The sequence below is a fragment of the Leptodactylus fuscus genome, chromosome 7 (assembly GCF_031893055.1).
Source record: "Leptodactylus fuscus isolate aLepFus1 chromosome 7, aLepFus1.hap2, whole genome shotgun sequence".
NCBI lineage: Eukaryota > Metazoa > Chordata > Amphibia > Anura > Leptodactylidae > Leptodactylus > Leptodactylus fuscus.
In genome coordinates, this window is record NC_134271.1 from 16394848 (window position 1) to 16418923 (window position 24076).

The 24076-nt window shown below is 42.4% G+C and overlaps 1 protein-coding gene across 1 annotated transcript; it reads left to right on the forward strand.

Moving 5' to 3' along the window:
- LOC142213299 (embryonic protein UVS.2-like) lies at positions 1-20259 on the forward strand. The gene is made up of 11 exons (XM_075281617.1): positions 1-58; positions 135-269; positions 7141-7258; positions 14959-15137; positions 15410-15491; positions 16576-16703; positions 17319-17434; positions 18373-18598; positions 18860-18978; positions 19406-19628; positions 20240-20259. Exons 2-11 carry the CDS (start codon positions 170-172, stop codon positions 20257-20259), a joined length of 1311 nt encoding a protein of 436 aa, XP_075137718.1. The 5' UTR covers positions 1-58; positions 135-169.
- Positions 20260-24076: the final 3817 nt, after the last annotated feature.

A 24076-nucleotide genomic window follows, 5' to 3' on the forward strand; every position in this document is an offset into this window, starting at 1 on the left:
GACCCAGAGGAAGAGGAGGTTGATGATATCTTCTCACAAATATTAAGGTCAAACAAAGGTAAGAATAATTCCTTCTCAGCACAATGAAGAATTTACTCCACCCTATTACTAGAATTCACGGTTCTGTTGTTCAGACTCCACAGTTAAGCTGTACCATGGAGATATTGTGATGGACACAACCTACAGTGCCACAAGGTGCCCCAACTGCCTATGGCCTAAATCTGAGGATGGCGTGGTAAGGATTCCCTACAGCCTGGCTACGGATTACAGTAAGTATGGAAGAAGTAACAGCTGTATGTAGTGAGGGCAGCCGAGTGCAGGACTCTTCATTGCATTCAGTTTAAAAGCAATCACTTTGCATGTATGGATATATACAGTGTTGTGCAAAAGATTTAGGCATGGGGCGTGCTGCTAAATAACAATACTTTCATACAATTGAAAATGTAATCATTTATGATGTGTTAATATGTGTAGGATATGTGATAAAAAAAAATTATTGCTCCATTTCCTTTTCACTTCCCGAAAAGTAAGCAAACATAACCTGTCACTAACTTTCAGCAACTTATATTGTATCATAACCCTGAAGGGTTGTCCAAGACTACGAACTGAGGACCTATCCTTAGGTTAGGTCAACAACATGAGATTAGCGGGGATCAAAATGATATCTAAATATTTATTGGAAGGGCACCATAATGGGGCCTACCATGGGCCATGATATTACATATGATGCCTTGATGGAAAGGAAGCACGAACCCTCCTCTTAGCACTTACTATTGATCGAGAGATCCCCAATAAACTGTTTAGGGGTTCTCCTGATAAATTTCCTAACTTAGAGAGTTATATTCTAGATACACTGACTATGAAAATGATATTTCAGTTTTTTGGTGGTAGGGAACCGCAATGGGGGTCTACCTCGGACCAGAATATTACATATACTGTAGCCACGTTCTAGATAGGAGTTAATATATTTTATATCAATCAGATTCTTCACTAAATTGACCAAGAGGATAAGGAGATGGAAGATATACCCCCTACCACCAATCAGCTGACTTCTGCATAGTATACAGAGCCATACCTTGTAACATCCAACTTCCAGCTGTTAGGAGTATTTTGTGTCGTGGGTATTGGTGCACACCTTCTGACTTGCTCGCACGCACTGTTGGTAGGCAGCTTGATTTCCTGGTTCATTAGTCTGTCCTCCCATTTGCACCTGGGAGGAGTGGTCTCTACTCTGTATTTAAACCCATGCCTCCCATGGTTCTGGGCTGAGTGTCGCTTTTACAGAGCTAGGCCTTAGCAGGAGGAGTAGGTGGTTATCTTGGATAGAGGAAGTTCCGTGGTTGGTTTTTGGGAGGTTTGGGTGAACAAGTTGGTTTGTGTGTTTTCCCTTCTGTGTTCACCAATCCTCCCTCCGTGTATAATTGACTGTGTGAGTGAATTGCCTTATCCTTTGATTTCTACTCAGTTTCCCTGTGTTTGTTTCCTAGTGTACGGTTCCTTCCCATATTGGTTTGGGGAATCCTTTCCTACATGTTTCCTGTGTGCTGCTTGTGTTGTTAGTCAGCGCACACCCTTGTCAGTCCCTGTCAGTAGCAGCTTCACTTGTTCGTTAGGGGTGACCCCCTTTAGTCTCCAGTCCCTAGAGGTCTTATAGGGCATTCCTTCTCCCACTTCCCTCTAGGCCTACGGTGTCAGTGAGAGAGGAGCTGTCGGGGTCAGGCTTAGCCTGAGAACAGCGGACCCACACCCGTGAGGCAGGGACCGGGATAGCTAGTGGGAGTAGTGCAGGGCGAGATTCCCTACTGCTGTCCCTTAGCCCTGTTGCAGCTACCTGGACTGACATAACAGTACACTCAGCCGGTAAAAAAAAAAAAAAAAAAAAGGAAAGGTTCGTTTGCATTATGACGGACCTGAAACAGTTGTACCAGGCGGTGCAGCAGATCTCCACTGAGATGGAGGGGATCAAGCTACGAATGGATGCCATCCAAGCTTCTGGCGTATCTCAAGTACAGCAGTTGGCTCAACACACAGCCTCTCAGGTGGAGGGCATACAGAGGCAGGTGAGTAGCGCCCCTGTGGGTCGGCCTCTGGAGCCAAAAGTCAGCTTACCTGAATCCTTCCGAGGTAAGAGGTCAGATTTTTTCCGATTTCAAAAGGACTGTCTTTTGTATTTCCGGCTACGGCCGTTTTCCTCCGGTTCTGAGGTACAGAGTTGGGATTATTATTACTTTATTGAGAGATGATCCCCTCATCTGGGCACATTCGTTACCAGCCGACTCAGCTTGCTTACTAACTGTAGAGGCGTTTTTCTCCACAATGGGGTTACTGTATGACGACCCAGACAGGGTACGCACGGCTGAGTATAACCTACGACGTGTGGTGCAAGGGGATCACGCTATAGAGAAATATTGCACAGAGTTTCGTAGGTGGGCAGCAGAAGTACACTGGAATGACCCCGCTCTACTTAGTCAGTTTGAGACAGGGCTCTCGGACCAGGTTAAAGACCATCTAGTTTCTCACCCTGTTCCGGGAGATCTAGATGAGGCCATGCAGCTGGCAATTAGAGTTGGACGGCGCCTCCGGGAGCGTGGAGACAAGAGTCCTGGGGGGGTTAGCCCTCCTCAATTCTCTGTTTTTGGAGAGGACCCGGGGGACCAACCCATGCAGATTGGGGCCACTGTGCGAAGTGCTAGACCCAAGAGTGAAGGGTCCCGCACAGTACGCTGTTTTGTGTGTGGAGGAATGGGACATTTAGCAAGGGTGTGCCCCTCCAGAGAATGGTTCGCCAAGGAGGGTAATAACCCCAGGTCTATTGAGAGTAAGGGGAGAAAACCTACTAAGGAGGGAGGTGTGCATATTTCCTGTACTCAGACTGCCGGGTTGACCCTTGATGGATGGGTAAATGGGCAGAAGTGCCGGATTTTGGTTGATTGTGGTTCGGCAGTCAACCTTATTGACTCAGAGTTTTGCGAGCAACTAAGGGTGAGTCCTTTGGTCTTGAAGTCTCAGATACCGGTGTGGGCTATTGATAAGACCCCTCTACAGCAAGCTGTCATCTCCAAACAGGTGGAGGGTTTGGAGTTTATTGTGGGTGGCCACAGGGAAGAGATTGACTTGTTCTTGTTGTCTAAGTTACCAGCACAAGTAGTTTTGGGGTGGCCCTGGCTGAAGCAGCATAACCCTATTATCAACTGGGAGACCGAGACAGTAGTTTCTTGGGGGCAGGGGTGTAATGGTCGATGTCTGCCCATATCCGTGATGTCTTTGTCTATAGACAATTTGCCTCAAGAAATATGTGAGTTCAGGGAGGTCTTTGAGGAAAGGGCAGCCAAGACATTACCACCACATCGCACCTATGATTGCTCGATTAAATTTATACCTAATGCAGTGTTACCCAAGACAAGGTTGTACAATCTCACTATTCCGGAGAGGGAGGCGCTCAAGGAGTATATTGATGGGAGTCTAGAGGTGGGGCATATTCGCCCATCTAAGTCCCCAGTAGCAGTGGGGTTTTTCTTTGTAAAGAAGAAAGATGGAGGGTTGCGCCCTTGTTTGGATTTTAGGGAGATTAATAAAATCACGGTGCGGAATCCCTATCCCATCCCGTTGATCTCGGATCTTTTCAGCCAGATTACGGGAGCTCGCTGGTTTAGTAAAATAGATTTACGTGGGGCGTATAACTTGCTGAGAATCAAGAAGGGGGATGAGTGGAAAACAGCGTTTAACACACCCCTAGGACACTTTGAGAATCTGGTGATGCCTTTCGGTCTAACCAATGCGCCCGCGTTTTTTCAGAATTTTATTAATGATGTACTAAGTGCCGTCATAGGGAGGGGGGTTGTGGTCTATCTGGACGATATACTCATTTACACCCCGGATTTGGAGACTCATTGGGAGAGAGTGAGAGAGGTTTTAAATCTCCTGAGGGTTAACCAATTAAGTGCTAAGCTGGAGAAATGTGTGTTCGCGGTCAATAAATTATGTTTCCTTGGCTATATCCTATCGGACAAGGGGTTCGAGATGGATCCTGAGAAGGTCAGGGCAGTCTTGGAGTGGCCGCGACCTGAGAACCTAAAGGCGGTCCAACGGTTCTTGGGATTCTCCAACTATTATCGCCAGTTTATTAAGGGATTTTCTGAGGTTGTGAAACCCATCTCGGACTTGACTAAGAAGGGGGCTGACTGTGCTAAGTGGTCGCCAGAGGCGCTAGCCGCGTTTGAAGAATTGAAGAAGCGATTCTCCTCCGCTCCCATTTTGAGACAGCCGGATGAGAGGTTGGCCTTCCGAGTGGAGGTGGATGCCTCCTCGGTGGGGGTGGGTGCAGTACTTTCTCAGGAGTTCGAGGAGGGTACGCATCCCTGTGCCTTCTTTTCTAAGAAATTCTCTGCCTCTGAACGGAATTATGACATCGGAGATAGAGAACTACTGGCAATAAAACTAGCGTTCGAACATTAGCGTCATTTCCTGGAGGGGGCCAGAAGGCCAGTCCAGGTATTTACCGATCACAAGAATTTGGTTTATCTTGGGTCGGCGAAGAGATTAAATGCACGGCAGGCCAGATGGGCTCTATTTTTTGCGCGGTTCCATTTTACCGTGACTTATGTGCCGGGTTCAAAGAATGTTAAGGCTGATGCTTTATCCCGGTATATGTCGACTGAGGAGGAACGAGAGGCGCCGGCCACTATTCTTGGGGATGGAGTGGTGGTAGCAGTATTGGGCACGAAATTGGAGAAAGCCTTGATCGAAGCGCAACACGCTGCACCTTCCAAGATACCTAGAAACAAGCTGTTTGTCCCAACTACTCTCCGACAAAGTCTACTGAGGGAGTGTCACGAGTCGGTTCTTGCTGGTCACCCGGGGGTTTCAGAGACCATGAGATTGGTGTCTAGGAATTTTTGGTGGCCAGGGTGGAGTAAGGATGTCTTGCAGTTTGTTCAAAATTGTTCGGTCTGTGCAAGAGCCAAGGCGTCGCATACCCGTCCCCACGGTCTTCTACATCCGTTAGAACCTCCTAAGGCACCTTGGACTCATCTGTCTATGGATTTCATCACGGGCCTTCCAGTGTCTAAGGGTTTCACGGTCATTTGGGTAGTCGTTGACCGCTTCACGAAAATGTGCCATTTGATCCCGTTTTCCAGGCTGCCATGTGCCAAGACACTATCAGAAGCGTTTATTAAAGAAATTGTAAGGTTGCATGGTCTTCCTGAGGAGATCGTTTCGGACAGGGGTCCGCAATTTGTGGCTAAATTCTGGCGGGCTTTTTGCAGCAGGTTGGGAGTTACACTGTCGTTTTCCTCCGGGTTTCACCCGGAGTCTAACGGGCAAACAGAGAGGAAGAATCAGGATGTGGAACAGTTTTTGAGGTGTTTTGTTCGAGAGAATCAGAATAATTGGGCTGACTTTCTTCCCCTGGCAGAATTTTCCTTAAACAACCATGATTCCAACGCCACAGGTACCACACCTTTTTTTTGCTCCGGTGGTAGACATCCTGTTTTCGGAGTATTTTCTTCCATTTCGTCCCCAGTTCCGGAGGAGGAGCTATTTTCTAAAAAGCTGCAAGGGGTATGGTCCCGTATCCGAGAGAATCTGGTGCGGGCGTCGCACCAGGCTAAGGTCCAGGCGGATAGGAAGAGAGGGGAGTTGCAGTTCTTCCCTGGTGAGATGGTTTGGTTGTCCACCAAGAATATCAGGTTGAAGGTTCCTAGCAAGAAGCTGAGTCCCAGGTTTGTGGGTCCTTTTAAGATCATCAAGATGGTAAATGAAGTGGCGGCGCAGCTGCAACTACCTAAAAGGTGGAAGATAAACCGGGTGTTTCATGTCTCCTTGTTAAAGAAGGCCAAGAAGGGAACGTCTCCAGTTAAAGTTCCACCAGTTTCTGAGTCCGGGGAGTATGAGATATCCCGAGTTCTGGATAGCAAATATGTTCGGGGGAAGCTACGGTATCTGGTGGCATGGAAGGGATACGGTCCTGAAGATAATTCTTGGGTTCTGGAGTCGGATATGTCAGCCCCCAGACTCGTGGAGAAATTCCACAAGGAGTTCCCGAAGAAGGATGCTCCTAGAGAATCCGGAGTCTTCTCCTTGAGGGGAGGATCCTGTTAGGAGTATTTTGTGTCGTGGGTATTGGTGCACACCTTCTGACTTGCTCGCACGCACTGTTGGTAGGCAGCTTGATTTCCTGGTTCATTAGTCTGTCCTCCCATTTGCACCTGGGAGGAGTGGTCTCTACTCTGTATTTAAACCCATGCCTCCCATGGTTCTGTGCTGAGTGTCGCTTTTACAGAGCTAGGCCTTAGCAGGAGGAGTAGGTGGTTATCTTGGATAGAGGAAGTTCCGTGGTTGGTTTTTGGGAGGTTTTGGGTGAACAAGTTGGTTTGTGTGTTTTCCCTTCTGTGTTCACCAATCCTCCCTCTGTGTATAATTGACTGTGTGAGTGAATTGCCTTATCCTTTGATTTCTACTCAGTTTCCCTGTGTTTGTTTCCTAGTGTACGGTTCCTTCCCATATTGGTTTGGGGAATCCTTTCCTACATGTTTCCTGTGTGCTGCTTGTGTTGTTAGTCAGCGCACACCCTTGTCAGTCCCTGTCAGTAGCAGCTTCACTTGTTCGTTAGGGGTGACCCCCTTTAGTCTCCAGTCCCTAGAGATCTAATAGGGCATTCCTTCTCCCACTTCCCTCTAGGCCTACGGTGTCAGTGAGAGAGGAGCTGTCGGGGTCAGGTTTAGCCTGAGAACAGCCGACCTACACCCGTGAGGCAGGGACCGGGATAGCTAGTGGGAGTAGTGCAGGGCGAGATTCCCTACTGCAATCCCTTAGCCCCGTTGCAGCTACCTGGACTGACATAACACCAGCTTTATACATTGTGCAAATATCAGCCGGTCACATAGGATGTTGGTCCCCATATCAAAGGATATGTCCTCAATATATACAGTTGGAAACCTCTTATAAAGGGGATCGGACTGGACATATACCCTGGGGGCAATAGATTGTACCAACAATTAACCCCTTGCTTATACAATGCAGCAAATTAATCTTCACCCTGGGTAAAGGAAAACCTAAGTATTCAGTTTAGCAATACATAAAAATCCACCAGTGTTGTATAGGAATGGTACATACGGTTCTATCTCTTTCTGCTTTCAGGTGACAATAATAAAAAACTGATCACTTTGGCCCTCGAGACCTTCACCTCATTAACCTGCATCCAATTTATAGAGAGGACCACAGAGAAGGACTATCTGAGTATCTACTCTGGAAGCGGGTATGAGAAGAAGACAAGAAAATAGTTTATAAAGGTTCATATAGATTTTATAATGTCTGAGGTGTCCTTGTAACATCATGCCATATACATATACTATATACCTGAGCAACACAAAGCCCCTGTGCCACATAAGAAGACAACAGCAATAACAGAGGTGACATTAGGATAAAGATCCAATAATGTACCAAACTGGACAGAACCTGCTGATCAGAAAAGCAGCCTCATTATAGCCACAGTCCTGAGAATTGTACAGATGTCAGCAGTATTTAGTCAGAAGTTCTGGATATCAACTGTTTGATTTGGGAACATACTATAAGGTTGTCCTTCTAGAAATGCCGGTCAGATGGATGTCACTTTTCAGTCCAATTCTTCTATTGTTCTAACAAACTATGCTATTAAGTACAAGAATATAACTACTATAATACTACTACTATGTACAAGAATATAACTACTATAATACTACTCCTATGTACAAGAATATAACTACTATAATACTGCTCCTATGTACAAGAATATAACTACTATAATACTGCCCCCTATGTACAAGAATATAACTACTATAATACTACCTCCTATGTACAAGAATATAACTACTATAATACTGCTCCTATGTACAAGAATATAACTACTATAATACTGCTCCTATGTACAAGAATATAACTACTATAATACTGCTCCTATGTACAAGAATATAACTACTATAATACTGCCCCTATGTACAGGAATATAACTACTATAATACTACCTCCTATGTACAAGAATATAACTACTATAATACTGCTCCTATGTACAAGAATATAACTACTATCATACTACCTCCTATGTACAAGAATATAACTACTATAATACTGCTCCTATGTACAAGAATATAACTACTATAATACTGCTCCTATGTACAAGAATATGACTACTATAATACTGCTCCTATGTACAAGAATATAACTACTATAATACTACTCCTATGTACAAGAATATAACTACTATAATACTACTCCTATGTACAAGAATATAATTACTATAATACTACCTCCTATGTACAAGAATATAACTACTATAATACTGCTCCTATGTACAAGAATATAACTACTATAATAGTGCTCCCTATGTACAAGAATATAACTACTATAATACTGCTCCTATGTACAAGAATATAACTACTATAATACTGCTCCTATATACAAGAATATAACTACTATAATACTGCTCCTATGTACAAGAATATAACTACTATAATACTGTTCCTATGTTCAAGAATATAACTACTATAATACTGTTCCTATGTACAAGAATATAACTACTATAATACTGCTCCTATGTACAAGAATATAACTACTATAATACTGCTCCTATGTACAAGAATATAACTACTATAATACTACCTCCTATGTACAAGAATATAATTACTATAATACTGCTCCTATGTTCAAGAATATAACTACTATAATACTGTTCCTATGTACAAGAATATAACTACTATAATACTGCCCCTATGTACAAGAATATAACTACTATAATACTACCTCCTATGTACAAGAATATAACTACTATAATACTGCTCCTATGTACAAGAATATAACTACTATAATACTGTTCCTATGTATAAGAATATAACTACTATAATACTACCTCCTATGTACAAGAATATAACTACTATAATACTACCTCCTATGTACAAGAATATAACTACTATAATACTGCTCCTATGTACAAGAATATAACTACTATAATACTGCTCCTATGTATAAGAATATAACTACTATAATACTACTCCTATGTACAAGAATATAACTACTATAATACTACTCCTATGTACAAGAATATAACTACTATAATACTACAAAAAGAGCGTTCACAGCCCTGTGGTTTTTCTCGTGGTCTTAGTGCGTCAAAATAATCTTTTATGTGCTACTACATGTGCGCGGATAACCATGGAATCCTGCCGGTGCAGGTACCAATACAATATTTCCAGAAGAAATCCAAAAGTAATCCAGCAACCAGTTTTGCATTTAGATTAAAACATTATGTTTTATTAGTCCATTTAAAAAAGGGGAGTAATTCCTTTGCTTTGACAGAAAACCAGCGACAATAATTATGAAAAAAGACACAGCACTTACATGAAAAAACGTGTTCGGATTACATAGGACAATAGACACACGATGCTTAACCGCCTACGCGTTTCAGGGTCCAAGCCCCTTCCTCATGGCGAAGTGGAGACTGAGTGTGAGAAGGAGATGATTTATACCTTCCCTAACTGAGTGTTAATTAGCTACAATTGGACACAGACGTATTCTGGCCCAAACCCACACTCAGTCCATACCTAAACTTGAATGCATGTACATACATTTAACCCACACACAAGACATACAAATATAAACCATACACAAATATGAATTATAAAATACAAAAAATGTGTTAAAATTAAAAACATGTTCTATTGATCTCATATACCAGTCTCATTTATTTGTCCTAAACAGTTATTTCCGTTATGTATCCCTCAATTTAATTACGCTCACTAAATTCTATTCTCGGAGTTTTTTATTTTACCCGTGATCTACTAGTGTACGAATTATCTAGTCTTTAAACTTCATACCCTACTTGTTACGAAGTTAGTACGCATATTTTCTACTCACATTCTCCATTCCTTCACTCCTAATGCATTAGTACGTACTGCGTGAATCACATGTTATCCGGTCACATGATTCTTGTTACCACAGTAACTACTTATATCATGTGATATTACATATGAGAACTTATATCAAATAATATCATTTTGTGCGTACTACGGATAGAAGGAATATTTCTACTGAACCGGAGTGGCTAAACCTATGTTTCCTACTGGTAAGTATTACCTTTCAATCAACTAAAGGGCTATCGTAAAGTTTTACTGAGATGATTTTGTTCGGAGAACATTAGTATACGTGTCAATCTGTATATTACTGGCAATTATAAGTATACAAGTATATACAAGTATATTACCAACAATTGGAAACAAATATTTGCCCTATTTCGGACTATATCTAGCTCCACTCCGTGCTACTTGATATTTTTGTTATAGATAATTCGTACTTAGTTTACCCTTGTATACTTTTTAATAGAGCCGAGACCAAGGTCAATAAAAATATGACAAATCCGTTCTATAATTTAAACCCATCGGGAATCTTGTTCCTAATTCTAGAATCCAATAAAATTCTCTCTTTCTTAACTTTCTCTGCCAGTCACCTCCTCTGGGAGGTTTCTCCACTTGCTCTATTGCCCAGAATTGAAATGTTTGCAAAGATCCCTGATGTTCTTGGGAAAAATGTTTCGATGCACCTGATACATTAGTCAAAGTAGCTTTGGAGATGTCAGATATATGCTCGGCTATTCTGATCTTCATCTTTCTAGTTGTGCATCCCACATAATATTTGTCACATGTGCTACACCAGATTGTATATACCACATGGTCCGATTTGCAGTTCAAAAAACTTGGTATTACATATTTTTTATCAGAATTTTTGTTAAAGAAAACATTGATTTTTCTTGCATATTTACATGTTTGGCACCTCACTCCTCCACATTTATAGAAACCTTTACAATCCAGCCATGTTTCCCTGGTATTAGTCGATAATTTTGGAAGATTACTGGGTGAAAGAATATCTGACAAAGATTTACCTTTTCTAGATATAAATCTGCATCCTTTATGTAGGACTTCTGTAAGTATTTCATCTTGTTGGAGTATAGGCAAATATTTGCGCACTATATTTGTTATCTGTTTGAAGTTGTTATTGTAATTAGTGCAAAAATATGTGCCTTCAAATTTCTCCCTACTATTTTGTCTGCTATCTTGTAACAAAGATGTTCTATCCTTATTGTTGATGTTATTCTTGGCTCTACTTAGGGACCACATTGGATATCCTCTTTTCTTGAGTCTATTTATTGTAATGTTTGCTTCCTCCTGAAACTTGCTGTCACTTGAACATGAACGTTTCACCCTAACCATCTCTCCCATAGGAATTGCCTTTTTTGTATGGAAGGGATGGTTACTGGCAGCATGCAAAACAGTGTTACCATCATTAGGTTTTCTATAAAGACTAGTCTCAACTCCTCCTTTTTCCGAATCTCCCACAAGGCTTATGTCCAAATAATTCACAACTTTCGGATGTATATTATGTGTGAATTTGAGATTCAAATGATTGTTATTAATATACTGTATAAACGCTGGTACGGCCGCCACATCCCCCGACCAAACCAATAGGAGGTCATCTATGTAGCGGCCGTACCAGCCCACGTCAGACAAAAACGGATTTGAATCAGTATAGATGTACACCTCCTCCCACCAGGCCATATAGATGTTGGCCAATGATGGGGAAAAGCGGGCCCCCATCGGGGCTCCGCAAGTTTGCAAAAAGAAACTATCATCAAAACAGAAATAGTTGTGTGTTAGCAAATATTGCGTTACACTAATAATATACTCACACAACTCCTCTGTATAGTCAGAATACTTGTAGAGATGATGAGATAGAGCTGTGACAGCCAGATCATGTGGTATGCTGGAATATAAACTACACACGTCACATGTTACCCAAGTATAGTTATCTCGCCACTCAAAATTTTCAAACTGTTTAAGAACACTTTTAGAATCTCTTAAAAATCCTGGTACTCTGGTTGCCAATGGTTGGAGAAGCTCGTCCAGCCATGAACAGATATTTTCATTAAGGGAATTAACCCCTGATATGATTGGACGAAGGGGTGGAGGTATGATTCCTTTATGGACCTTCGGCACCCCATAAAACACAGGTATAATAGGATTTTCTGGTATTAAATATTTACTATGTTTTTCCATTATTATACCTGTGTTAACTCCTTCCTCCACCAGTTTTATAAGTTTATTAATTCCCTTAATGAAAATATCTGTTCATGGCTGGACGAGCTTCTCCAACCATTGGCAACCAGAGTACCAGGATTTTTAAGAGATTCTAAAAGTGTTCTTAAACAGTTTGAAAATTTTGAGTGGCGAGATAACTATACTTGGGTAACATGTGACGTGTGTAGTTTATATTCCAGCATACCACATGATCTGGCTGTCACAGCTCTATCTCATCATCTCTACAAGTATTCTGACTATACAGAGGAGTTGTGTGAGTATATTATTAGTGTAACGCAATATTTGCTAACACACAACTATTTCTGTTTTGATGATAGTTTCTTTTTGCAAACTTGCGGAGCCCCGATGGGGGCCCGCTTTTCCCCATCATTGGCCAACATCTATATGGCCTGGTGGGAGGAGGTGTACATCTATACTGATTCAAATCCGTTTTTGTCTGACGTGGGCTGGTACGGCCGCTACATAGATGACCTCCTATTGGTTTGGTCGGGGGATGTGGCGGCCGTACCAGCGTTTATACAGTATATTAATAACAATCATTTGAATCTCAAATTCACACATAATATACATCCGAAAGTTGTGAATTATTTGGACATAAGCCTTGTGGGAGATTCGGAAAAAGGAGGAGTTGAGACTAGTCTTTATAGAAAACCTAATGATGGTAACACTGTTTTGCATGCTGCCAGTAACCATCCCTTCCATACAAAAAAGGCAATTCCTATGGGAGAGATGGTTAGGGTGAAACGTTCATGTTCAAGTGACAGCAAGTTTCAGGAGGAAGCAAACATTACAATAAATAGACTCAAGAAAAGAGGATATCCAATGTGGTCCCTAAGTAGAGCCAAGAATAACATCAACAATAAGGATAGAACATCTTTGTTACAAGATAGCAGACAAAATAGTAGGGAGAAATTTGAAGGCACATATTTTTGCACTAATTACAATAACAACTTCAAACAGATAACAAATATAGTGCGCAAATATTTGCCTATACTCCAACAAGATGAAATACTTACAGAAGTCCTACATAAAGGATGCAGATTTATATCTAGAAAAGGTAAATCTTTGTCAGATATTCTTTCACCCAGTAATCTTCCAAAATTATCGACTAATACCAGGGAAACATGGCTGGATTGTAAAGGTTTCTATAAATGTGGAGGAGTGAGGTGCCAAACATGTAAATATGCAAGAAAAATCAATGTTTTCTTTAACAAAAATTCTGATAAAAAATATGTAATACCAAGTTTTTTGAACTGCAAATCGGACCATGTGGTATATACAATCTGGTGTAGCACATGTGACAAATATTATGTGGGATGCACAACTAGAAAGATGAAGATCAGAATAGCCGAGCATATATCTGACATCTCCAAAGCTACTTTGACTAATGTATCAGGTGCATCGAAACATTTTTCCCAAGAACATCAGGGATCTTTGCAAACATTTCAATTCTGGGCAATAGAGCAAGTGGAGAAACCTCCCAGAGGAGGTGACTGGCAGAGAAAGTTAAGAAAGAGAGAATTTTATTGGATTCTAGAATTAGGAACAAGATTCCCGATGGGTTTAAATTATAGAACGGATTTGTCATATTTTTATTGACCTTGGTCTCGGCTCTATTAAAAAGTATACAAGGGTAAACTAAGTACGAATTATCTATAACAAAAATATCAAGTAGCACGGAGTGGAGCTAGATATAGTCCGAAATAGGGCAAATATTTGTTTCCAATTGTTGGTAATATACTTGTATATACTTGTATACTTATAATTGCCAGTAATATACAGATTGACACGTATACTAATGTTCTCCGAACAAAATCATCTCAGTAAAACTTTACGATAGCCCTTTAGTTGATTGAAAGGTAATACTTACCAGTAGGAAACATAGGTTTAGCCACTCCGGTTCAGTAGAAATATTCCTTCTATCCGTAGTACGCACAAAATGATATTATTTGATATAAGTTCTCATATGTAATATCACATGATATAAGTAGTTACTGTGGTAACAAGAATCATGTGACCGGATAACATGTGATTCACGCAGTACGTACTAATGCATTAGGAGTGAAGGAATGGAGAATGTGAGTAGAAAATATGCGTACTAACTTCGTAACAAGTAGGGTATGAAGTTTAAAGACTAGATAATTCGTACACTAGTAGATCACGGGTAAAATAAAAAACTCCGAGAATAGAATTTAGTGAGCGTAATTAAATTGAGGGATACATAACGGAAATAACTGTTTAGGACAAATAAATGAGACTGGTATATGAGATCAATAGAACATGTTTTTAATTTTAACACATTTTTTGTATTTTATAATTCATATTTGTGTATGGTTTATATTTGTATGTCTTGTGTGTGGGTTAAATGTATGTACATGCATTCAAGTTTAGGTATGGACTGAGTGTGGGTTTGGGCCAGAATACGTCTGTGTCCAATTGTAGCTAATTAACACTCAGTTAGGGAAGGTATAAATCATCTCCTTCTCACACTCAGTCTCCACTTCGCCATGAGGAAGGGGCTTGGACCCTGAAACGCGTAGGCGGTTAAGCATCGTGTGTCTATTGTCCTATGTAATCCGAACACGTTTTTTCATGTAAGTGCTGTGTCTTTTTTCATAATTATTGTCGCTGGTTTTCTGTCAAAGCAAAGGAATTACTCCCCTTTTTTAAATGGACTAATAAAACATAATGTTTTAATCTAAATGCAAAACTGGTTGCTGGATTACTTTTGGATTTCTTCTGGAACTATAATACTACACCTATGTACAAGAATATAACTACTATAATACTGCTCTTATGAACAGACCCTAAATGTTTTTTTATATTTTGCCTTTAGGTGCTGGTCTTCGATAGGAAAGATTGGGGGCGTTCAGCAGTTATCCCTGATGAGCGGTGGATGTATGGCCAAGGGAGTGGTGCAGCATGAGATCGAGCATGCACTAGGTTTTTACCATGAGCAGAGTCGAAGTGATCGTAGTGATCATGTTGAGGTCATGTGGCAATACATCAATGAAGGTAGAAGTGCTCCGTCTACTGGGTAAAAAAATTACAGCTTGTAAACTGAGCAATTCTGATAATAAACTTATGATAGGTAATTATTATCTATGAATTTACTTGCACATATTGTCTATGCGTATTAAAGGAGAACTCCAGATAGACCTGGTACACTGTGTAATGCCCAATGCAGGACCTGATGGGCTATTCCTCCAAGATAATGCTGTGTAACTGAATTGAAATAAATTCAAGGGACATTCTATTGCAACTTTTGTTTTTAATCTTTTTTGCAGATGATTGGACAGAATTTGATTTGATCGATACAAAAAATATGAATCTACCTTATGATTACTCGTCAGTCATGCACTATGGAAGGTGAGTCCATCACTTTGGATCCATGGACTTGTTGCAGGAGTGGTTTTGCATGTCCATGACTGCAGGGAAAGGATTTTTGAAAAATAGTTGTAAACTACTGTATTTTTGTTTTGTAGTCACTGTGTACATACATTACATTACTTATCCTGTATTATACTCCAGAGCTGCACTCACTATTCTGCTGGTACAGTCACTGTGTACATACATTACATTACTTATCCTGTATTATACTCCAGAGCTGCACTCACTATTCTGCTGGTACAGTCACTGTGTACATACATTACATTACTTATCCTGTATTATACTCCAGAGCTGCACTCACTATTCTGCTGGTACAGTCACTGTGTACATACATTACATTACTTATCCTGTATTATACTCCAGAGCTGCACTCACTATTCTGCTGGTACAGTCACTGTGTACATACATTACATTACTTATCCTGTATTATACTCCAGAGCTGCACTCACTATTCTGCTGGTGCAGTCACTGTGTACATACATTACATTACTTATCCTGTATTATACTCCAGAGCTGCGCTCACTATTCTGCTGGTGCAGTCACTGTGTACATACATTACATTACTTATCCTGTACTGATCTTGAGTTACATCCTGTATTATACTCCAGAGCTGCACTCACTATTCTGCTGGTGCAGTCACTGTGTACATACATTACATTACTTATCCTGTACTGATCTTGAGTTACATCCTGTATTATACTCCAGAGCTGCACTCACTATTCTGCTGGTGCAGTCACTGTGTACATACATTACATTACTTATCCTGTATTATACTCCAGAGCTGCACTCACTATTCTGCTGGTGCAGTCACTGTGTACATACATTACATTACTTATCCTGTACTGATCCTGAGTTACATCCTGTATTATACTCCAGAGCTGCACTCACTATTCTGCTGGTGCAGTCACTGTGTACATTCATTACATTACTGATCCTGAGTTACATATTCTGGGAAGTGTCCTGATAGTTTCTTCTATTATCAGATGTTTTTCAGGCTTTTACCGTCTTCTGTGCTGCAGTGAATTCGCTTACTGGTTGATATTTCAGGATTTTTTCCTTGCAGGTTTTCTTACTCCAACACATCTGGCAAGCCGAGCCTCAATCCTAAACCGGACCGGTCTGTAGAGATAGGACAGAGATACGGACTGAGCCCACTTGATGTCTCTAAAGTGAAGAAGCTATATGACTGCGGTATGTGAAGCCCAGACATGAACCCACACCAATGTGTATAACATATTTGGGCCCTCTCTGCCCCCCTCCTGTATACCTTCAGCCTCATGTCAGCAGTCCTTATGTAGCCAATTATTCAATATATAGAATGATTAATACAAAGAATCCTGCACGGTGGTCATTTGACCAAATTATATACCTGCAATATAGCAAGTGATATATTAGAGAGTGCAGTCATATGATGAGGCCACATGACTGCTGTATTTAATATTTTGTATCGGGCGACCAATACTACAAGGTTGTGTTCTTCCACAAGAGCGCCACCTATGGCCGTAGGCAGTGCATTGTATTGCAACACCTTTTGCTTCAATGGAATTAAGCTGCAATACCAGACACAACCTGTGGACAGTGGTGGCACTGTTTTTTGAAGAAAGTAGCTATGAGTTTTCTAATCTTACACAACCTTTGCAGCACTCTAAAGCATAAGTCCACAGTATCGCTATATTACAATGTTCATATCTAATGATGTAGCAAAATGCATGAATGGTGTCTTCTCCAGACAACTAGTGGTACAGTCCAGGGAAGAGATGGGGCTTAGCTGGGTCAACTGAGTTCCCAATGTTCATTGTTTTTCAGATATTTGCAGTTTTTTGATAACTGGGGTCAATGGATCTTTGGACTTTGAGACCTTCACATCGTCCTATAAAGATACTACAAGTTGCGTTTGGCTTGTAAGGGTTAACAGAAATAAGGTGAGTACCGTATTGTAAGTCATGGTGGAGTAAAATGAAAACTGTGATGCTATATATGCCCAAATACATACAGGCCCATACATATATACAGGCCCAAAACCTCTTCATTCAATCTATCTACTGTATATATCTGTATGTTTATATGGGAACTATATGGCAGTATTATGTGGTTCTAGTAAATTATAGTTATCCCCCTTTCACAGGATAGTGGATAACGTTCTTATACATGGAGGTTCTGCTGGGACCCTCACTGATCACAAGACCAGGGGTCCCATGTGCCCCACATGAATGAACAGAATGCTAGGATCCCCACAGAACACCAGAATGGGGGTCAGATGTCCTCGATAAGAATGAAGCGGCACATCCCACATGTGCGCTGTTACCCCATGCTGTGCTTGGCTTCCCTTCTGCAGACCCATAGCGACAAATGGAGCACACATATGCAACATGTAATGCAATATGCTGACATTATGTGGAAGTTGCATATGTTATGGAACTATATGGCCGTATTATTCAAGCTCATAGTGGACCTTTTGAACGCCACCAGCTCCAACCTTCTTTCAATAGTCCCCTCTGTACTGATTCTGGGGCAGTTGGATTTTTTTCTCTAGCCCTCACCATTCCTGAAAAATCTTTGCTCTTATTTTCAGCACAATTATGCTCCCTACTCAGGTGGGCGGTCCTAGTCTGGAGCAGGTAGTCTGGGACCGCCCACCCAGCGCTAGAGAACATAATTGTGCAGAAACTATCATAAGTGATTGCTCAAGAACGGTGGGGTGTATTGGAAAAATTCCAGCTGTGCCAGGATCAGTAAAGCGTCCATTTATTAAAGGATGCAAAGATTTGGAGTTGCTAGTGGGGGTAAAAAGTCGCCTTTAAATTACCAGGAAAAACTCTGTAAAAACAAGGAATCTGAATCTCTTTTCTGAATTTTACAGGCCGTCTTGCAGTTTGATAACTTTGATGTCGTCGCCACTTCTGAGTGTAGTGCATATTACATTACAGTATACGATGGGCCAAGCAAGAAGTCCCCGAAGCTACTGGACAAAAAGTGTGGTACTCATGAGCCCCCTCTAATGGTGGCATCTGGGAGCTCCGTGCTGGTGGAGTTTTTTTATGAGGCTCCGCTTGCATCTGTTAATTTAAAGCTTTCCTATGGTTTAGGTAAGTGTATAGGTATTTATGCAGGAGAATAACTTGAGGGGTGCAGAAGGTGTGGTCACACATAGGCCTGGGGGTCTTAGGGCGCCCATGACATGTCTCTTCCGAATATGTGGAGACCAGTACTGTAAACATTATATTTAATGGGGGGGGGGGGGGGGGCAGGTACAGATCTTGTACTGGGGTTTTTTAATCTATATCAACAATAGGGACATTTCATGAAATCCTTCTCACGTATAACTCTGAAATCTTACCTCCCCCTAGTGGACTGCGGTTGTACATTCACTACCGATAACGGCACTGTCACATCTCCCGCCTACCCAGATCTCTATCCGAACTTGTCAGATTGTTTGACCTCTATACTGGCTCCAGAAAACTATAAGGTAAGAAATATTATTATAACTTGCTTTGATTTATATGGCACTGACATATACTGTAGCGTCAGTCTCTGTCCACTATAGAACTTAAAGTGAATCTTCACTTTATAATCAACTTCTCATAAATGAATACTACGGGTGAATATAAGAAACTGTAATATATCATATTAAGGAAATATGGTTCCTTCTACACTAAGTTCACTTCAGTCTTATATAGAAGTCTATGGAGAGGGGGAGGCTTCTGGAAAAGACACATACTTAACTGTAGCTTCTAAAATTGACTACACCATGAGTCATACTGCTGTATCTTCAAGATAAGACTCCACGATCACTGCATAGAAGAGTTAATAAATCGACAGCCTCAATCCCCTCCCCTCTCCATAGACTTCTATGCATCCTCACTAATATCACTAACATTCACGTCTTCTAACAGATTGTCCTGAACTTTACAACTTTCGATGTGGAGTATTCCAGCTCCTGCCTCTATGACTACCTTTTAGTCTATGATGGAGGTCGGACCGATTCTCCATTGCTGGGCAGATACTGCTCAAATGGTCCCAATTCTACCATCAGCTCCACGGGGAACACTCTCCTGTTAGAATTTCGTAGCGACAACTGGTTCAACAAGGGTGGCTACTCAGCTGACTATTATTTTGGTAAGTTACAAGATAAGGCTCATAATATGACTCAAGGCCTTAAAGGGGTTTTCTAGGACTTTCTTAGGATAAGTCATCAATTGAAGACCAGCGGGGGTCTGACACCCAGGATTAAGCGTTTGAAGTTCCAGGGCTGCATCCAGATCATTTCACAGTCCATCTGATGTCATGTTCTTTGGTCACATGCAGCTCAGTCCCATTCGAGTGAATGGATTGTGTTGCAATACCATGCACGGTCAATATACAAATGTACGGTGCTGTGATTGGTAAGTAGTGAAGAGGCTTACCTGAATGTTGTGGCCTATTCAAACACCTGGACCCCTGCCAATTTGCAAAGGGCGACTTATCCTAAGGATTGGTCATCTTTTATTAAGCCTGGAAAACCCCTTTAAGCTTGGAGTTGTCCCATCAACGGAGTGAATATTGCCACCGATTCTCCATAGTTGTCCAAATGCTGTGCCCTGGGGCGTAGCTATAGGGGTTACAGAGTTAGCAATCAGTACGGGCCCAGGACCCTTGGGGGCCCAAAGGCCTCTCTACAACATAGGAAGACACCGGAATGATACAACGCACATTTATTTTTTTTCATTCCACTCTTTTCTATTTTTCAGTGCAATCTTCATTGGTGTAAATTTCCCGTAGACTTACAGTCTTCATAGAGTTCAATATACTTCAAGGGAAGACTCCGGATCTTCAGGAATTTGATGATTCTAAACTGCAAAAAAAATTATTAAAATTCACTGTAATATAATGTATCAGATATGTCTGAGAATTTAGGAATAAACAATCAATATCTATTCTGTCTTTGGTTGTGATCCCTTTCTTACAGCATATTAGCTCTTATGGTGTTAAAGGGGCATGATAGGGCAAATGATATTGATGACCTATCCATAGGTCAGAGAACAGAGCTGGAAGCAGACAGCGCCGTTCACTGTTTAGTGGCTGGGTTGAGTTACTACAGCTCTGCCCTCATTCACTGGTATAGGAGCTATGTTGTAATAACTCAATATGGCGGCAACATGAAGAACACTGTTTCCGTACCTGTTCCCCACATTCACACCTAGTCCCTTTATGCCCCCCATACAGTATAATGCCCCCATTGTGTCCCCCACATATAATACATTAAATATAATGTCCGATCACCACCTTGGACAACAGGACAGCACCCGAAATTCAGGACTGTCCCTCTGAGTCAGGGTCGGTTCGGCGGTATAGTGCGTGTTATACTGTATAAGGACCACAAGGGGGCGTGATACTCTATGGGGGACATAAGGAAGCATTATATTGTGAGGCGACCTGATATTAGGGAGACGATATATCATGTGGGGGTCACAAGTGGATTAGGTTTGATTTGGTCAAAGAGATTAAAAAGTTTGTCCTGGTTGCCACCCAGCTTTACTAGAAACTGATAGGCCATACATAACTTGACAAAAGAGGATGAGCAGTGGGACCCAAACGTGTGGCTCAAATCTTGTGTACCAGGTCGCCAACCTACATGTGCCGTCTATGATGCTGGGGTGTCAGCGGCCCCCCAAGTACTGGGGTACAGATGTTACTGCCACCCGTGCACCCCTATATCTATGCCCCCGATTGGGACATCACCATTGTGAGACATTCTTGTGCTTCTGTTGACTCTGGTCCCCCCTGTAAGATCTGGGCAAACAACTGGCGCCAGGTTCCCTTGACACGAAGCATTCCACCCAGATGGATGCGTCCTATAGGCGGCGGCGGCCATGCTGAATGACACATCTGCTGCTCTCCATACAGGGACACACAGTTACCAGGGCGGCCACAGCTGGAGCGACGTCTACTAGGCCTCAGGCCCCTCGCTGTCTTGGCTGTTTGTTCTGCTTTTGTCTCCATGTTGTCTCTCGCTACACGGTTACTCAGAGACTGGAGATACATGCGAGTATCATGTCTGGGGGGCGCAGGCCATTGTCCGCAGTTTACTTAAATAATTAGGCGTTCAATAGGGGGCAGTGTTTGACCGGCACATGTGCAGGAGACAGATAAATGGCTATAAAATATGGCTGCTGCAGGAGAACTGGACAATAGGTGTTTGTTTTTCCAGCTGGGAGGCGACTGACTGCGGCGCTGAGTTTATAGAAAAGAGAAGACATGGGGGTGAAACGTGGTCGCCATCCTTCATCCGCCATCTTTGTTTCTTCAGGTAGAACGTTACCAATAAGTGACGAACATTGACAACACAACCGTGTAACTGCAGCGTGATGTGAATTACAGTAACGTGTGGAAGATAAGTATATGTCAGATCGGTGGGGTCCGACATCTGCCACCCCCAGTGATAAGGCGGAGCGCCACTTACCACGTACAGCGCCACCCATTGTATAGAGGTTGTGATTGGTATTGCAGCTCACAATAATGAAGATTCCAGTGTGGGGGCCATATTGAGGGAGCATTATACTATATGGGGGCCACAATAAAGAGACTATAAGAATCTTATTAGACGTTAAACACTTTTTTCTTACACCTCCTTTCGCTCGGCTTACTTTAGGTTTTTGTAACATTTTATATACTTGTGGCCCTTTCCTGTAATCTGTCTAGTTAGGTAAATGTAGTCTAAAATACATAATCCATTTGGCACATGTATACCAGGCGTTTAGCATAATATGAACTAAAATTTTAGCGCAAATCTACCACCTAGTATTGTTAAGTAGTGTGATGCTTAATCTGGCCACTAGATGGAGGCAGATATCTTTTTATATGGATTTAGATTTTTTTGGGTTTCGGATTTCTGTACTCAGGGTGAGTGGCTATAAAGCTCCAGTATCACAGAGATCCATCAGGAAGATGTGAGACCCTGACATGGTAGACCGTGCTGTAGGTGTAGGCTTGCAGATTGTCAGTAGTGTGTAGTAAAATTTAATCACACAAACTATTCCCAATGGCCCCTTTTACACTTATCTCCTCATGGCCCCTTCCCCTTTACAGATTGCTGCTCCCCATGGTTCCCTCTTTCAGTCTCCTCCCCCATGGATCACCCCTATCTTACAGACTACTCCCCCATGGATCACCCCTATCTTACAGACTGCTCCCCCCATGGATCACCCCTATCTTACAGACTGCTCCCCCCATGGATCACCCCTATCTTACAGACTGCTCCCCCATGGATCACCCCTATCTTACAGACTGCTCCCCCATGGATCTCCCTTATCTTACAGACTGCTCCCCCATGGATCACCCCTATCTTACAGACTGCTCCCCCATGGATCACCCCTATCTTACAGACTGCTCCCCCATGGATCACCCCTATCTTACAGACTGCTCCCCCATGGATCACCCCTATCTTACAGACTGCTCCCCCATGGATCACCCCTATCTTACAGACTGCTCCCTCATGGATCACCCCTATCTTACAGACTGCTCCCCCATGGATCACCCCTATCTTACAGACTGCTCCCCCATGGATCACCCCTATCTTACAGACTGCTCCCCCATGGATCACCCCTATCTTACTGACTGCTCCCCCATGGATCACCCCTATCTTACAGACTGCTCCCCCATGGATTACCCCTATTTTACAGACTGCTCCCCCATGGATTACCCCTATCTTACAGACTGCTCCCCCATGGATTACCCCTATCTTACAGACTGCTCCCTCATGGATCACCCCTATCTTACAGACTGCTCCCTCATGGATCACCCCTATCTTACAGACTGCTCCCCCATGGATCACCCCTATCTTACAGACTGCTCCCCCATGGATCTCCCTTATCTTACAGACTGCTCCCCCATGGATTACCCCTATCTTACAGACTGCTCCCTCATGGATCACCCCTATCTTACAGACTGCTCCCCCATGGATCACCCCTATCTTACTGACTGCTCCCCCATGGATCACCCCTATCTTACAGACTGCTCCCCCATGGATTACCCCTATTTTACAGACTGCTCCCCCATGGATTACCCCTATCTTACAAACTGCTCCCCCATGGATTACCCCTATCTTACAGACTGCTCCCTCATGGATCACCCCTATCTTACAGACTGCTCCCTCATGGATCACCCCTATCTTACAGACTGCTCCCCCATGGATCACCCCTATCTTACAGACTGCTCCCCCATGGATCTCCCTTATCTTACAGACTGCTCCCCCATGGATTACCCCTATCTTACAGACTGCTCCCTCATGGATCACCCCTATCTTACAGACTGCTCCCTCATGGATCACCCCTATCTTACAGACTGCTCCCTCATGGATCACCCCTATCTTACAGACTGCTCCCCCATGGATCACCCCTATCTTACAGACTGCTCCCCCATGGATCTCCCTTATCTTACAGACTGCTCCCCCATGGATTACCCCTATCTTACAGACTGCTCCCTCATGGATCACCCCTATCTTACAGACTGCTCCCTCATGGATCACCCCTATCTTACAGACTGCTCCCCATGGATCACCCCTATTTTACAGACTGCTCCCCCTGGAT

Bases quoted from the DNA above. Each gene is read 5' to 3' on its own strand.
- LOC142213299 (XM_075281617.1), top strand. From the start codon at position 170: ATGGACACAACCTACAGTGCCACAAGGTGCCCCAACTGCCTATGGCCT. The intron at 18,599-18,859 runs GTAAGTGTATAG...ACCTCCCCCTAG, and splicing joins AAAGCTTTCCTATGGTTTAG to TGGACTGCGGTTGTACATTC. The intron at 19,629-20,239 runs GTAAGTTACAAG...TCTATTTTTCAG, and splicing joins CTCAGCTGACTATTATTTTG to TGCAATCTTCATTGGTGTAA.